Source organism: Thermobia domestica, chromosome 7, assembly GCF_964235325.1.
Source record: "Thermobia domestica chromosome 7, izTheDome1.hap1.1, whole genome shotgun sequence".
Lineage (NCBI taxonomy): Eukaryota > Metazoa > Arthropoda > Insecta > Zygentoma > Lepismatidae > Thermobia > Thermobia domestica.
The window spans coordinates 248,312,743-248,331,340 of NC_137460.1; the positions used below are offsets into that span (position 1 = coordinate 248,312,743).

At 43.0% G+C, this 18,598-nt stretch overlaps 1 protein-coding gene across 1 annotated transcript; it reads right to left on the reverse strand.

Annotated features, from left to right (window-relative positions):
- Positions 1-17,760: 17,760 nt before the first annotated feature.
- LOC145689661 (uncharacterized) lies at positions 17,761-18,099 on the reverse strand. The gene has a single exon (XM_081763851.1). It carries the CDS (start codon positions 18,097-18,099, stop codon positions 17,761-17,763), a length of 339 nt encoding a protein of 112 aa, XP_081619977.1.
- Between the last annotated feature and the right edge of the window lie 499 nt (positions 18,100-18,598).

Genomic DNA, 18,598 nt, shown 5'->3' on the forward strand with positions numbered 1-18,598 from the left:
AAATTAGATGGGGTAGCTCACGCCCAAAATGAAGATAGAAAGGGCTATATCCCATGGAGAAGCATACTCTTGAATTGATGGCAAACTCAATATGTTTAATATCCCTACTCCAATTCTTATGGTATTTATTATAAATACCTAGTAGCAGTTTTACATCTTTAACAATTTTTTCTTCTACTACCTCTTTGTCTTTCTCCCGCTCACTTTGGCCTTCAGATTTCCCAGTCTTGCCTTTCCTTAACTCGGCTTGCTTTTCCTTAAGATATTTCTGGTGGATTCCAAATGCAGACAGGCAGGGGGTGTCAAGTTGATGTCACAAATATCCATCATACTGAAATATAATGTTCTAGATACAAAATGATGAGACCCATATTTTTTTGTTTCGGAGAAAAAAAAATGTTGAGCCGACTTAGGCTGCTTCAAAGTTCGAGGGCCATTTTGTCATAGGTTTTGGCGCCAAAAAATATAAATGCCTGTTTCTCAGGAACTATGAAATATATTTTAGTCGGGTTTTTTGTATTTGAAAGGTAATGGAAAGGCCTTTCAAATGCATGTACAACAAACCACATATGCAGCGTTTGGGATGTGCTATTAATGAAAATACAAAACAATAGCCCCCTTTTGGAGCCCCAAAATCTCGAAAAGGCCACCCTCAAAAATTATGTAATTTGCAGGACAGTTACAGCAATACCTCACGTTGCACATCTATAAATTACAGAGGGTGTATATTCCTGGTTTCAGTTTTACAAACGATTTGCATGAGCACACTTAGAAGCTGAAACGTAAACAGAATCACAATTTGTCAGCACTCGATTGCAGCAGATTGTTAATGGATGAACAATACCCGAAGTGTAAATTCAAACCAAATAAAACGTAAAGAACAGCATTATATAGATTATAAGAACCCATAACGAAAAAACAATCATAGATGCTTAGGTAACATGCTAGTTGGTGGAAAAATAATTGTGGTTTTTTGGTGAATGTGGCGAATGTCCCAGGAGTGCTGGAATCACGTTAGAGTCTTTGGGATTACCTGATGAAGAGGACAGTGAAGATATATTGTTTGCAAACTGGGAGTATGGGGACCTAATCAAAAAGACAGTTCCAGTAGGTCTGTTCATTCGCGACATTGCTAAATGGACAGTCAAAGCTATTCCACACTTGCATGTGAAAGACATTCAAAGAAAAGCAGTGACAGAAGGAAAAAAAACAGAGCAAAGAGAGACAGTCAACACGTAGTGCTTCATGTTGATTTCGCTGAAAACTGGGCAGTTCTCCTACAAAATGACATTCAAAGCTACCACTGGAAAAACGACCAGGTGTCTATATTCACTGCAGTAGCATATAAGGGAGACTGTACAAAAAGTTTTGCTATTGTCAGTGATGACAGCACCCATGACTCTGCGCATGCTCTTCTGGCTATTAAGAAAATCATTAGTTGCATTACTGAGAATGGAGGTGCAATTGCAGCACTAACAGTTATAGCAGATGGAGCTGCAAGTCATTTTAAAATCGTTACCAACTTCATGAACTTGGAACATTCAACATTTCAATCAGGAAATGGATTTTCACAGCCACTGGGCATGGAAAATCAGCATGTGACGGTGTTGGCGGTACAGTTAAGCATCTTGTTACACGACACAATTTATCAACTGGGCATATGAAGTGCATTCAGACTGCAGCAGAATTTCAGACTGTTGTTCAGACATATACATCAGGTATTACACTGCTCTACATTCCATTTGCAGAGATTCAAATATTCCGTGACGAAAAACACATAGAGTGGAAACATGTTCCGCCAGTGAAAATGATTTTAAAAGGTCATGTATGGCATGCAGAGGGAACTGACAATGATGTTGTGGTTTCCGTTGCAAAAACTGCCCATCATGAGAAACAACAGGTGAAAGTTACCATTGGCAACAGCACTCGTGTTGTGCGGAACTGTCGACTTCGCGACATAAACGTGGGAACGTTTCTGGCTGTTATTTATGACGACTGCTGGTGGGTTGCAAAAGCAAATGCAATTTACTTTGAGACACAGGAAGTGCATGTAAATTTTATGCTTCCACATGGACCTGCAAAGGGCTATAAATTTCCTGATACGAGGATCACTACGAAAGTTTTGAGATGTGAAATAACTTACATACTTAAAATCAATTTAACACTTACATTTCTCAAAGTATTCACCATTATACTGTACACACTTTTGCATCCTGAAAATCACTTTTGGAAGCAGTGTTGCCAGTCTTTTTCTTCAAGTGTTGAAAGTTCATTCTCGTAAGCCACTACAGCTTCTTCAGGGCTGCAAAATCTCTTCCCACGCATGCGATCTTTGATCCTGGAGAACAGAAAAAAATCACACGGGACCAGGTCAGGGCTATACGGCGGATGAGCCATAAGTTTGACCTCCGTAGATTCTAAACACTGAATTGTGATGTTGGCCGTGTGTGCGGACGCGTTGTCATGGTGAAGCAGGATACCACGCAATCCAGTTCTTGGACGCCATTCCCGAAGCTTCTGGAACACTTTTGTAGGCAAACAGTGGTGTACCACTGAGTAGTAACAGTCCTTTGTTCTTCAAGTAAAACAGTTGCAACATGGCCAGATTTGGAGAAGAAAGTTGCGACCATCTTCTTCCCCATATTTCGTCTGGAAAGATCCAAACTGTAAACTGGCGTTTATTTTCAGGGTCAAATTAATAGATCCAAGTCTCATCACCAGCAACAATGTCAGAGACGCGTCGAGAATTGCCTCTATCAAATCTTGCAAGCATTTCTTTACACCATTCCACACGCATGCGCTTCTGTTGTTAAGTCAAAGTGTGAGGCACCCAACGAGATGAAACCTTTTTGAGCCGAAGATGATCATGAAGAATTTCTGTTACTGCTGGCGATCCAATGTTCATTGTAGATTCAATGTCCTTGAAAGTTGTTCGAGGATTTTCTCGAATCATTTGTTCCACAGCGGCAATGTTTTCATCTGACACAGCTGTTGCCGGACGTCCAGCTCTCTCTTCATCTTTAAGCGATGTCCGGCCTCATCTGAATTCACCAAACCACCGAAAAATTGCAGCACGGGAAGGAGCAAGTTCCCCAAATGCCCCCTGTAAACGGTCAAGGCTTTGTGTTTCGTTCAAACCAATTTTGAAATCGTAAAGGATCATTGCCCGAAAATGTTCCCTTTCGAGCTCCATTCTAGACAGCCGATTACTGCTCACATCAACAAACCAGTGAAGGCAATACGGCCACGCCGATAAGCGAGGCGAGTTGAAACTTGCTTCGCTTCTTCGCTCTGGATACCACTACCGAACGCAATTGTTGGAATTCAAATACTGTGCCATAACAATGGGTATCTCATAACTTTCGTAGTGACCCTCGTAGAATTCAGCAACATGAACATCAGTGCGTCGTACCTTTGCGAAATATTCTGCAAGTTCTTTCTCCACTACATCCTCTTGGACAATCTGGAAGACTTCATGCTATCTGTGATACTGAAACAGCCAGTGTAGAAGAAGCTTTCATGCAGAGAACACACATATGAAATACCGATACTGCTAGTTCACATTGTCTATCTTGCACATCAAATGTGAGGATCACGTTTTCAGCTTGTAAATTTGCTTACGCAGATCTGTAAAATTGAAACCAGGAATATACACCCTTTGTAATTTATAGATGTGCAACGTGAGGTATTGCTGTAACTGTCCTGAAAATTACATAATTTTTGAAGGTGGCCTTTTCGAGATTTTGGGGCTCCAAAAGGGGGCTATTTTTTTGTATTTTCATTAATAGCACATCCCAAACGCTGCATATGAGGTTTGTTGTACATGCATTTGAAAGGCCTTTCCATTACCTTTCAAATACAAAAAACCCGACTAAAATATATTTCATAGTTCCTGAGAAACAGGCATTTATATTTTTTGGCGCCAAAACCTATGACAAAATGGCCCTCGAACTTTGAAGCAGCCTAAGTCGGCTCAACATTTTTTTCTCCGAAACAAAAAAATATGGGTCTCATCATTTTGTATCTAGAACATTATATTACAGTATAATGGATATCTGTGACATCACCCTGACAGATTTTCTAAAATCTGCCTGAATTGAAATGGACAGGGCTTTCTCTAAGTCACTTTCCAGCTTGTCCCGCGGTGCGCCCGTATCCTTGGTCCTGTCCCTGCTTCTTGTCCTTTTCCCATCAGGCTCCTGTGGAGGTTCCTTTGTTCGGCCTTCTCCTCTCTTTGTATGTTTATCTCCGGTCTCCCCCTTCTGCTTGTCCTCGGCTTTGCCTTGGCTCCTTGTTGGCATCTTTCTGTAGCTCACTTCTGGGTCTTCATTGGGCAAGTCCCCTTTCTTTCTTAGTGATTTCCTCTTCCTGGGTTGTTTATCAGTGCTGTGCCTCTTCCTGTTCCCGGAGTCAGTGCGCCTGCTATCCTTGTGCGACGTTTGACCATCCTGCGGAGCTGTACTTAGCCCAGGCCGTCCACTTGCATCTTGATCATCTCTCGGGCATTCGATGCGTCTGCTTCCACTTTTGCCATCGCTCCCGTTGTCATCATCATCCCCGCACCTTCTTCCGCCCCCACCGGGGCCTCTCCTGTCGTCTCCATTATCGCCCTCCTCATCACTGTCTCCTCCTTCTCTCTCCCCGTCCAGAATGCGGTGGCAACGTTTCCTGCCGGCATTTTCCTTGGTGGTCTGCGGAGCTCCGTGAGGCTATCCAGGCTCGTCGGCTTGCTCTTGCCACTTTTAATCGTCATCCAACAGACGAAAATCTCCAGCAGTTCCGCATTCTGCGTGCTCGTGCTCGACGTTTGGTAAAGATCTCGAAGCGCCAAAGCTGGATGAACTACGTTTCGTCATTCAGTAGACGCACGCCTATGTCTACTGTGTGGCATCGGGTTCGCTCCCTAAACGGATATTCTCCTCCACTTAATATGCTTGCTTTAAATGTGAATTTTGTTCTAGAGACATGGATACTTTCAAATATCTAGGGTCAATATTAACAGAGAAAAATCATATCCACGAAGACATTAAATGTCGACTAAAGCAGGGAATTCGTGTTGCTATTCGGTTCAAAATCTCTTGACGCCGCGAATTTTGTCGAGGAATTTGAAACTTAAAATATACAAAACGATAATTATGTCTGTTGTTCTGTATGGCTGCGAAACATGATCACTTACTCTGAGGGAAGAACATAGACTGAAAGTATTTGAGAACAAGATCCTGAGACGAATATTCGGACCCAAGAGGAACGGGAATGGCGGAAACTTCATAACGAGGAACAACATAATTTATATGGTCTACTCAACATTGTTAGGGTCATGAAGTCTAGGAGGCTTAGGTGGGCGGGTCATGTAGCTAGAATGAAAGAAAGTAGAAACGCTTTCAAAGTCTTGACTGGAAGACCAATCGGAAAACGACCATTAGGAACACCTAGGCGCAGATGAGAGGACAATGTTAAGATGGATCTCGCAGAGATTGGAATACAAAGTAGCAACTGGATCCAATTAGCTAAGGATAGAAGTCAGTTTAAAGCTTATGTGATCGCGGCATTGAACCTAGGCCATATTGTTAGTTAGTTAGACCAATTCCTCAGAGATCGCTCATATATTGGGCGACCATTTTGCCACTATCCCTGAGTCGGATCGCTACCCACCAGCCTTTGCACGTTCCCGTCCTTAGCTGAAGAGAAACCCGTTAAACTTCCGTACCGCCAACAGTGAGGCATATAACGCTCCTTTCACGTTCGTTGTGTTCGAATCTGCTCTCCGCGAATCGTCCAACACTGCTCCCGGGCTTGACAGTCTTTCGTATGATGTGTTGCGCAACCTCTCCCACGACACTCAGCTTGCATTATTGCAGCTGTATAATTGCATGTGGGTTGAGGAGTTTTTTCCACCTGCTTGGTGTGAGGCCCTGGTGCTTCCTATCCTAAAGCCAGGGAAAGCCGGAACTAGCCCCACGAGCTACAGCTCACCTAGTGTGGTATTTGGAATCGCATTCCTTTTTGAGGAACTTCAGCGTGGCTTTCGTCGTTTCCGTTCAACTATTGACAATCTTGCTTATCTTGAGGGTCAAATTCAAGACGCCTCTCTCAACGGAGAACATCTTGTGGCTATATTTTTTAACTCACAGAAAGCGTATGACTCTACATGGCGTTACGGTATCTTAAAACACTTATATGACTGGCGTGTACGTAGGCATATGGCACAATTTATCACGAATTTCCTTCACGAGCGACACTTTAGAGTGCGTGTGGGATCTAGTCTCTCAGAGCGGTTTATACAAGAAAATGGTGTTCCATAAGGCAGTGTTCTTCGTGTCATCTTGTTTGCTGTCGCTGTCAACAGTGTTCTTTCGCAGATCCAGGCTCCTGTGTCTGGCCTGCTTTACGTTGACGACCTCATCATTTTCTGTCACTCTCGCCACCTTCGCGGCATTACTCAACTGACTCTCAGTCGTCTCGTTCGCTGGTCCAATGAGCCTGGATTTTGCATTTCTACCGAGAAATCCCAATATGTTCACTTCTGCCGGCAGCGTACCTGCCTTGTTGACCCGGACTTGTTCCTCGATGGCACCCGTTTGCCATTCGTTGATACAGTCCGTTTCTTGGATCTGGTGTTTGACCGTCTCTTGTCGTGGGCTCCACATATTCGGAACCTGAAGTACTCGTCTTCGAGGTCTGAATCTCCTTCGTGTCTTTTCCCACCGCACGTGGGGTGCTGATCGTACTGTTCTACTTCGTTTGTACCGTAGTCTAATTCGGTCCAAGTTAGACTATGGCTGTACTGTCTATGGTTCTGCTCGTTCTTCTCTGTTACAACAACTTGACACAGTGTATCACCTGGGCATTCGTATTGCTACTGGCGCAAACAAGTCCCGTCGCCAGCCTGTATGCTGAAGCCAATGAACCTTCATTAGCATATCGTCGCAGCAAACTACTTCTTAATTATTCTGCGCATGTGTGTTGTATTCCAAACCTCCCGTGTAGACCATATCTCCGCGGTGGTCGGATATACGAGCGCTATGCTGCACGACCTCGATCTACACGTCCATGGTACACTCGTGCGTGTGAGACTTTCCTTGCCGACGATTTCATGTGGCCCTCTTTCGTTGATTCACTTTTGTGCTGTTCCACCCTGGCTACTTCGTCTACCTCGCCATGATTTATGTTTGCCTGCATTCGAAACAGGCTACTAGTTCCCAGGTGTACCAGCAAGAGTTTGCCGCACTGTTCGATCAGTACCCCGATTTTAGTGTGTTCTTTACGGACGGTTCTAAGAATGAGGACTCTCTGGGCTCTGCCTTTGTCACCGACGAGGGCAGCTCCGAATTCCATTTGCATCGCCTTTGTTCCGTCTTCACTGCTGAATTGACTGCAGTAAAGCTTGCCTTGGACCACGCTCTCACGCTTTCACTCCGTCGTGTGCTTATTTGCACCGATTCTCAGAGCGTAATTTTGAGTATAGAGAATGTCTTCAGTATGCACTCTATCATGCAGAACATTCTTGTGAGATGCCATGAATTGCAGCAATAGGGTTGTGTCGTCGTTGTCTGCTGGGTGCCGGGTCATGTCGGCATCCGGGGAAACGAACGTGCTGACACAGCTGCCAAGAACGCCGTCTTGGCCGGGGTTGCACTGGAGCATAGCCTTCCCTGCTCCGATCTTCAGCATCATTTCTATTCTTTGTTGCACTCTCACTTGCAAGCAGATTGGGACCAGGCTCTTGAGAATAAGTTACATGCAGTCAAGCCACTCGTAGGAGAATGGCGTACGTCGTGCCATCGTCGTCGAGATGAAGTGCTCCTGGCGCGTCTGCGTATCGGACACTCTCGTCTGACGCATGGCTACTTGCTGCAAAGACTGAACCGTCCGTACTGTGAGGAGTGTATAATACCGCTGAGTATTCAGAACATTCTTGTTGAATGTCCTGAATACTCAGCTCTCAGAGAACGTTTCGGATTGCCTTCTGTTCTTACCTGTGCTTTGGGGTATTCAAGTGATATAGTTTGCCGGGTACTTGACTTTGTTAAAGCTTGTGGGGTTGCTCACGTTCTCTGAGCTGTTTTAGTGTGTTGTCGCTTTTTATTGCTGCTAAATGTTTAAATTCTGGTAGCTTTTATTGTTTACTATATATAGTTGTTGTTATCTGTTTTACTTTATTCTTTTATTTTCTCTTTTTAATTTCTCCTTTTATTTAGCAGTACTTCTGTTTATTGCGATCTAGTCTTTTGACATTTGTTGTCTTTACATCTTTTAGTCGGGAGCAACCGTGTTAATCGTGGCGGGGACATAAAGCCTTGATGCTGACGTCTCCATTAAACCCCCTATTCAACCAACCAACCTCTTCCTGGGTTCATCATTGCTGTGCCTCTTCCTCTTCCCGGAGTCAGTGCGCCTGCTATCCTTGTGCGACGTTTGGCCATCCTGCGGAGCTGTTCTTAGGCCAGGCCGTCCACTTGCATCTTGATCATCTCTCGGACCTTCGATACGTCTTCTTCCACCTTTATCATCGCCCCCGTTGTCATCATCATCATCCCCACCCCTTCTTCCGCCGCCACCGGGGCCTCTCCTGTCATCTCCATTATTGCCTCATCACTGTCTCCTCCTCCTCCCTCACCCGAGTCTTCATCTTCCCCGCCTCGGCCGCGGATGCCAAAGGCAATCCTCAATGCTCTGATTGCTGACGTTGGAGCCATGGACAGTTCTTTGCTGTCTGCAGCGGCCTTGATTCTCGCCGTCGTTTTCGTCGACATAGTCTTCACCAACATGTAGTAATTGAGGTCTAATCCTCGTATCCTTGAACCTTTTGGCTAGCCATGTAGGGGCTTTTGGACAGAGTGCTGTTGGGGGGGGGGGGCGGTAGTTATAAACGCACCTGCCTTCCCCATGAGAGCTTCATGCTCATTGTCATTGTATAAGATTCTGTCCTCCCCAGTTAGGTAATTAGCGCCGATGTGGTATCTTGCGGGGTTTTGCATCATGCGCTCGTAAAACATGGGGATTGGCCTGAAGTCTCCCAGGCTGGGGCAAAATGCCACAGATTGGTGCTTTATCATGCGTTTCAAAATCTCATACACTAGGGCTAACCTGTGAGTTCCTGCTGGGGGCGATTTGATTCTCAGTTCGACATCGCCTGCTAGCTTAGATCAACAGACATTTTCTTCGACAGCGGGAGTGAAATTTTATTCACTAGCTCTGAAATTGCTAAACATTGGATAGAAAATGGAGCGAAAATGAATGAAATAAACGAAGAAATCCTTCTGGCAACCGGAAGTACTATTTCTAAACAAATAGTTTTTCCTAGTTTTTGTTTGAAGAAGTTTTTCTTTTCAATTCTATATTTTGGATTCTCCCTCCATCCCCACTATTTAGGAGCTAATTTCTTAAAGCATGCTAGAGTTCAGCTTCATTTGAGCAAATCAGGATGGAATTTGACCAAGAAAATCTCAACTTACTAAACATAATTCCTAGCAGGGGAACAAACTTAAGAAAATCGAAAAGTCCTATATCTTAAGAAAAAGTTAACATTTTAAATTATGGAACTATGCATCCTATCTCCAGCAAGCCTTTCACTGCATAGCCCTGATAAAGAAAAAAGTCCTCGTAGTTGTCTTAAAAAACGAAAGTGGTTGATCCACATTAACCCAGGACCGAATTCCTTATGTAGCCAAGTGATCCAATGTTTTCTGAAAGAACAACGCTGACCAAGAGAACAGGGATCGCTTATATACGAATCGGGAGACACGTTGTAGAATCTGAATACGAAAAGTTCCCTAGTCAAAAGAAAGAAGAGATGGTTAACTTTGAAAAAAGCATGGACGCTAACTACGTCGCCTACATTTTTCGTTTCTCTGCAATACATGTGGACTAAAACTATAGCTTCTAATGGAACAGTGTTTCTATCTATCTTTAAAACTAAAAGATTCATTCCATCTAGAGATGGTGATCAGAAAAATGGAAACACCTGTAGTTGGCAACACGTCAGATGTATGGGTTGGCAGTTGCCGTGGCGCACGCAGCGCCGGACCGCTGGTGGTGGTGTGTTAGGTTGGTCTCCATACTACGTCAGGCGCAGTTGAACAGCAGTGTCCAGTGGCTGCAGCAGACGGAGGTAGTGTAAAATGGGAGACCTCTCGGATTTTCAAAGAGGGCAAATTGTTGGTGCGCGGTTATATGGAGTGAGTGTGATTGCAGTGGCTAGTGTGTTAGGTGTGTCGCGTGGGACAGTGTCGAAGGCGATGACTGCCTACACAACACACAGGAAAACCACATCGTGGAAGCGGAACAGTGGGCGGAAGAAAATCATGAGTGACAGGTCACACCGGGTATTAAAGCGTATTGTCACGCAGAAGTGTCGTGCCACTGCAGAGCAAGTGACGGAGGAACTCAATTAGCACCTCCCCCACCCTGTTTCGACAATCAAAGTCCGACGCGAATTACATGACATGAACTTAAGGGGTCGTGTTGCACGGGCCAAACCGCTCATCAGGGACCATAACGCTTTCGCACGCCGCAAATGGTGCCGCGACCATGCAACTTGGACCGTTGAGGACTGGGATGCTGTGGGCCGCCATATCATGGTTTTCATTGGGTCCTGTGGTCACACTTAGCGGACGAATCACTGCCAACGATTATGTCGCAGTTTTAGATCACTTGCATCCTATGGTCCGGACAATGACACCATCTTCCAGGATGATAATGCACCCATTCACACAGCTGGCGTTGTTGCAGCGTGGTTTGAGGAACATCGGGATGAAGTTCAACACCTCCCCTGGCCCGCCCAATCCCCAGATCTCAACATAATTGAACATCTGTGGTCCGACTTGGAAACACGACTCCGGCGACGATTTCTACCTGCATCCTCTCTCACAGAACTGGCTGATGCCCTGCACGAGGAATGGTGTAAAATTCCACTTGCTGCCATTCACGACCTCTATGCTTCCATCCCGCGTCGCATGAAGGCTGTTCTGAAGGCGAAAGGTAGCCCGACACCATACTAATCTGGTAAGTTGCAATTTCGTTAAGGTGTTTCCATTTTTCTGATTACTATCTGTATATGAGCTGCAATGCTTAAAAAATAAATATACAGTTTGCATATGAAATAAATGATTAGTTTCATATTTACACTTAATATATATTAAACACCCAGGCCTGGAGATAAACCTAAAATTTATACGTATATATATATATATATATATATATATATATATATATATATATAAGTACAAACAAAACAAATCATTATAATATAAATCAAGTAAGTGGCATAAAAATGTCCACTTACATATACCCCAGCTATAAAAAAATAAAAAATATGAAATTACTTGCTTGTGCAAATTCTTTTTAAAAGTTCACTGTCTCTTCCACTCTATTCCACTTGCACATTAATACACCAGCACTTACACTACAGTTCTAAAGTATTGCACGCCTAGGAAAAAAATGAAATTTTCAAGTACGTTATTTTTTAAAAGACGTGAATCATTATTTGCTGTATATTTCGTTCAAAAACTATACTCGGCAAGTGACTCTGAAACCTACTAAATATGAAACTTGTAATGAAATGGAATTCCAGTTTTTTATCAAGTGGAATTTAATAGCAATATTCACACATTAGATATACACAAAGACATATTTGTTATGCTACATATTTGCAGCCTAGAAAGTTGTTCAAATATTTGATACAACTATTAGTTTTTAGCTATTGAGTTTCTCATATTTAATGATAATTTTGATACATATGTGTTTCAGCACAAATGCTTAGTACTTTGTTGTACCACCATTTGCTTTAATGACAGCCTTCAGTCTTTTTGGCATTGAGTCTATCAGATCTCTCACAATATTGCTGTCGATTTCATGATTCCATACATTCACAATCACTTCCATAAGTTCGCGTTTGGTACCATGTCTTTTCTTTTGAATTTTTTCCCCATCAGGCACCACAAATTTTCAATGGAATTAACGTCTGGTAAATTACCCGGCCATGGCAATACCTCTATACCCAATTCAGACATGACAGAACGAATCTGCAAAACAAAAAAGGTTCACAATATTGCTCAATACCGACCTTAAAAACGTATTAAAGATACAAATAATGAAATTTCACAAGGAAGATAATATGAACTTACCTTTCTTGATGTGAAGCATGGCGCTAAGTCCTGCTGAAAAATCCACGGACCATCCTGGAAAGCATCGCGAGCCGTGTTCATCAGAGGGCCCCTGAGAACAACTTCATATTGGTCACTATTCATTGTACCCGTAACAAAATATAGCTGTCCAACACCTCGGTATGTCATTGATCCCCACACCATAACCGAAGGAGAGTGTTTCACTGTACGTTGAAGGCAATCAGGTTCCATCCTTTCATACGGTTCGCATCTGATAAGCTGCGGTCTGTCACTCATTAGAGAAAATCGACTTTCGTCGGAGAATATAACCGTCCTCCATTTCTCTTCTGTCCAGTTTTCGTATTGTTTAGCCCACGCCAGTGTTTTCTTCATCATTGCAGTTGTCAAAAATGGCTTCTTCTTTGCAACTCTTGACTTCATACCCTGACAACTGATGAACTTGCTTTAACCCCCGTCGCTAGTTTCCACGCTTCCGCGAGCTCTGAAGAGGTGGCTGTCCTGTTTCTGCGGCACAAATGGCGAAGTATTCTGTTTTCTCGGGGTGAAGAAATGGGTGGGCGACCACTCCTAGGCAAGTTTTCTATGCTGCCGAAGGTTTTCAGCTTCTTGAGATTGCGGCTGACAGCTGATCTTGAACAGTTCAATCTTTTTGCAATCTCAGTATTGTTTAGTCCTTCCCTACTTAATACTTCAATACATTTCTTCTTCCTCGGTGTTAATTCTTGAGTTTTTCCCATTGTTAATACTTTACGTGCACAAAATAAACAGATAAAAATAAAATAACACTTCCAGAACACACTATCACAAGCAAGTTCCTTTGTAAACTAACCGATGACTTGACCACGAGACTCGGATGACGCAACAAAACCCTACTACGTGACATTGACAATTTAGCAGTGAAGCCAGATATGGCAAAACAATATCTCTAAATTGTTCCTTAATTTATTTATAACTTATGCGTACTTATTACTGCGTAAAACTTATTTTATTCCGTAAAATATAGAAAAATACACATTTTTATCGATGCGTGCAATACTTTAGAACAGTAGTGTAATGTAAATACTTAACACTCAGGAACGAGATATAGATATATATAGATAGATATACATATATGTTTCAAAGTTTTAATGTCTCGAACTGTCTTTGAACAACATAAAATAAAAAAAAAACAACAAAAAAAACTACACACTGAAAATTTAAATACACAGAAACGTTCCGATATTTAATCTCTTAGTCACTGTTTTTAATCACAAAACACAAGTTGCACTCCGTAGAATAGTTAAAATTCTAGTTTCCTCTTTACATCTTCTTTCCTTACAGGAGCTTCCTTACACTCAATGCTCTTTCCCGGGGTACGAGGCAGAGACTAAATCGAGGCATTCACCGTCAGTGATCAAGTCAAAAAAATCTTCATCGTCGGTGTGTCTGTCCTTAGTACAGGAAGGCCTGTTGAAATCATATGTAGAGGAATCCTTCCTAATTTTCTCGATATCTCGTACTTGCTCTAGGGTTAACTCAGAGGTTGCTAACCGCTGTTTATTGTGGGCTGGTTCCTCTGTCTGATCTCCTAAACGTTTCTGTCTTCTTTCGTTATTTCTGTAGGAATCTATATTGAATAACAACTGAAGTGTTAACGGATTCTCTGGATGCGGTCTAACAGCTGCATACACGGAGCGTTTCGAACTAGGAACTTTGAATTTCATTTGAAACAGAACGGATCAACCTTCAGAATTCGCAGAGCCTACGCAGCTTCCGACTAGCTTGGTAGAGATCTTAAGAGCAAACTCCCGCCACCTTCGCGGCATTAATCGACAGCTTCAACTGACTCTCAATCGTCTTGTTCGCTGGTCGAATGAGACTGGATTTCATTTTCCACCGAGAAATCCCAATGTGTTCACTTCTGCCGGCAGCGTACTTGCCTTGTTGACCCGGACTTATACCTCGATGGCACCCGTCTGTCATTCGTTGATACAGTCCGTTTTTTGGCTCTGGTGTTTGACCGTCGCTTGTCGTGGGCACCACATATTCGGAATCTTAAGTACTCCTGTCTTCGAGCTCTGAATCTCCTTCGTGTCGTTAACCACCGCACGTGGGGTGCTGATCGTACTGTTCTACTTCGTTTGTACCGTAGTCTATAGCTGTATAGTTAGACTATGGCTGTATTGTCTATGGTTCTGCTCGTGCTTCTCTGTTACGACAACTCGACACAGTGCATCACCTGGGCATTCGTATTGCTACTGGCGCCTACCGCACTAGTCCCGTCGCCAGCCTGTATGCTGAGACCAATGAACCTTCGTTATCATATCGTCGCAGCAGACTACTACTTAATTATTCTGCGCATGTGCGTTGTATTCCAGACCACCCGTGTAGACCACGTCTCCGGATCGGATATGCGAGCGTTATGCTGCACGTCCTCGCTCTACACGTCCATGGTACATCCGTGCGTGTGAGAGTTTCCTTGGCAACGATTTCATGTGGCTCTCTCTTTCGTTGGTTCATTTTTGTGCTATTCCACCCTGGCTACTTCGTCTACCTCGCTATGATTTACGTTTGTCAATGCATTCGAAACAGCAGACTATTTCCCAGGCGTACCAGCAAGAGCTTGCCGCACTGTTAGACCAGTACCCCGATTTTAGTGTGTTCTTTACAGTGATTCTGTAGGCTGTGCCTGTGTCACCGACGAGGACAGCTCAGAATTCAATTTGCATCACCTGTGTTCCGTCTTCACTGCTGAATTAACTGCAGTTAAGCTTGCCTTCGACCATGCTCTCACCCTTTCATTACGTCGTGTGCTTGTTTGAACCGATTCTCAGAGCGTGGTTCTGAGTATTCAGAATGTCTTCAGTATGAACTCTCTCGTGCAGGACATTCTTGTGAGATGCCATCAATTGCAGCAACATGGTTGTGTCGTCGTTGTCTGCTGGGTGCCGGGTCATGTCGGCATCCGGGGAAACGAACATGCTGACACAGCTGCCAAGAACGCCGCCTTGGCCGGATTGCCCTGGAGCATAGCCTTCCTTGCTCTGATCTTAATTCATATTTTCGCAAATTGATGCGCTTTCGCAAACTGATTGGGACCAGGCCATTGAGAATAAATTACACGCAGTCAAACCACTCCTAGGAGAGTGGCGTACGTCATCGTCCGATCGTCGTCGAGATGAAGTGCTCCTGGCGCGTTTGCGTATCGGACACTCTTATCTGACGCACAGTTACTTGCTGCGGAGGCTAAACGGTCCGTATTGTGAGGAGTGTATAGTCCCCCTGAGTATTGAGCACATTCTTCTGGAGTGTCCTGAATACTCAGATCTCAGAGAACGTTACGGACTGCCTCGTCTGCTTCGCCGTGCTTCGGGGGATGATAGGAGATGTTGTTGGCCGGGTGCTTGAGTTCGTCCGTGCTATTGGCGTTGCTCACGTTCTCTGAGCTGTTTTTAGTCTGTTGTCATTGTTTTATTGCTGCTAAATTTTTATATTTTCTCACATGTTTTAAGTTTATTTTTGTATATTGTTATTGTTATTATTTTTATCTTCTTTATTCTTTTTTCTTCCACTTTTGCTTTTATCCTTTTAGCAGCACTCTCGTTCCTTTGCACTGTCCTGATCTTGCAGTCCTGAGCAACGATTTTTATCGTGACGGGGACATATAGCCTCGTTGCTGACGTCCCCATTAATCCCGATTCATTCATTCATTCATTCAATTTGTTGTGAATCCAGGTGATAGACTAAATTAATTTGGAACATTCTGCAGATATTTTTAACCGTTTAAAAGACAAGGAAGATATACATCGTGACGAAAATCAAAAAGTTGATAACTTCTCGGATACAGAGGATGCTAAAGTCTTTGCTTCCCACTCATTGGAGCACACCTTTCAAATTGACCAGTCCATTATGTTACCCAATTTAGCAGTTGAACAAAGGAAGGACCCTTTATTTTCGGACATCATTACTGTATTGGAAAATAAAGAACCTAACAAGTTATCTACACTCCGTGCAGTGAAATACTTTTGCCTTAAAAATGGATTGTTATACACCCTCAACTAGGACTGCTATATTTACTTTGTGTGCCAAAATCCTTGCTAAGCAAATGGTTTCATGCTATCCCTAATAGCCCGATGGCATTTTGGGTATACTAAGACGTACCAGTCGGCACTCAGGAAATATTTTCCTAATATGAAAGCTTACATAGCCAATAGAATAAGAATGTGCAATCTTTGCCAAAGATTCAAGAATTTACCAGGCCAATTGCTGCATCACCCATCTAAACCCATTGCCACTGCCTGGCAGTATGATTCAATTGGAAAAGTCCTAGTCGGAAAGGAAATTTCAAACATATACTAGGTGCCATTAAAATGTCAAAGCGATACTGTGTGAACAGGGTTGTAAACAATATTACAGCAGAAGAAATTGAACTATTTCTTACATATGGCAATATTCTTAAATACGGAGCTTTTTCGTACCTGTATTTAGAAGACACCCTGTACATAACGCAAAGAGGCTGCAGAACCTAGCGAAGTTATACAACTTTGAATATAAATTTTGTCCAGCATATGATCACAGAACTCTGGGTGTAATGGAAACATTCCACAGAATTATACAAAACCCTTCTTAATTTTTTGTACAGGAAAATCAAAACCATTGGCATGTTTTAGAATCCTAAGGTACGCAACAGTTTTTATGGAGGTACAGTGGCTCAAAAAAGTTTTGGTCTGTCAAGATACGTAACATGTCTTGATGTGAAATGGAAGGGAAATGAAATAACAAACGAATATTCACTGTACTCCCAGCTTATGTATTATCCCATGTAACATGTCTGGTGGGAGAATTAAAGTAGAAACCGTGTCAAGTTTAGTTTATTTTTTAGTTTTGTTCTCTTATCGCAATTGCCACCAAAAAAGTATTGGGCAGTCAAGTTTAATTACCATTTTTTAATACAATGTTACCATTCTTAGTACTTGGTAGGTCCTCCATTACTTTTGATGATTGCACACAACCTCTTCGGCATCGAACTCACCAAGCTATCTGTGGTCGCACGAGAAATGTTACCCCATTCTGCTAGTAATGCACTTTTCAGGTCTTGTTTGTTAGAGATGTCATGTTTGCGAATGTTTTGTTCCAAGCAGTACCATACATTCTCGATTGGGTTGATATCAGGTGATTGTGGTGGTGTTTCCATCCAACGAGGTGTGTTATATAACAACCAGAGCCGAGTATTTAGGGCTGTATGCTTGGGGTCATTATCCTGTGTGAAGCATATTGGGGAGGGAGACCCATTTTTTTCACACTTGGAGGAAGATGTGTCTTCAGAACGTTGATGTAAGCCTTGTGGTCCATTGACTCTTCAATAAAGCATAAATCACCCACACCATTTGCGCTCATAAAACCCCATACTATGACAGAACCCCCTCCATGCTTTACAGTGGCGGTCAGATTCTTCTAATCTATTTCTGCATTCTTCTTCCTCCACACTATCACACGCCCGTCTGACTTGAATATATTAGATTGACTCTCATCGGTAAAAATGACTGTTTTCCATAACTTATAACTGTCATTTTTGTGCTCTTTCTCGTACATTAATCTCTTTTTCTTGTTCGCCTTACTTATATGTGGCTTCCGACGGGCTGTTTTTCCCCCTATATCACCTATCACGAAGCACAATTCTGATAGTTTCAGCACACACAGTCACTCCCACATCACGTTCCACTTCAGCTGCTAACTTCGGCGCACTTAATCTCGGATTTTTGGCAACTTGACGCACAGTGTTCCGTTTTGCTGTCACTGACAGCTTTGACGGGCGGCCGCTTCTCGGTGCATTATCTACTCTTTTTGTTTTCTTATATCGGTAAACAATATTTTGAACCGTTGTTCTTGGTCTCCGAATAGTTTTGCTGGTTTTCGTAAACGATTTTCTGTTCCGAAACAGCTCCACTACAATCTTCCTTTCTTCCTCCGTTGTTTCCTTTGCTTTTCTCCCCATTGCTACTTCACGAAAGGCACGACGTTACTGCTGTTCACTTTTCTACAACTCTAGTATCTTGTGTTGAAAGACACACGAGTCTTCGAGGGTGAAACCACCACAGAGGGCGCATGTTCATAACCAAGATGTTTGCTAGCCCAATACTTATTTGGCGTTGAATGCCGCCCGACTACCAATATTGCTGTTCTGTTGGAAAACAACGTGGTATATTCTAGTTTTCTGGGTGCGTACGTCTTATAGACATGTACATGAATATCCTTCGTAAGTTTTACGATCACACGTAACATGGTTGTTCTACTATTCCTACTTTTGTTTCATGCCTCTTTTCCGACCAATACTTATTTGAGCTACTGTAGTTGGAGAGTACTTTATATCATAGGCCCGTTGTCGAATTGCTCTACCTATACCTATATGGGGCAAAACTTTACAATATATATCTTGTATTAAGTATGTAGCTTACCAACTTCTTGAATGGATGCGGCTGAAGTGTTTAAATTAG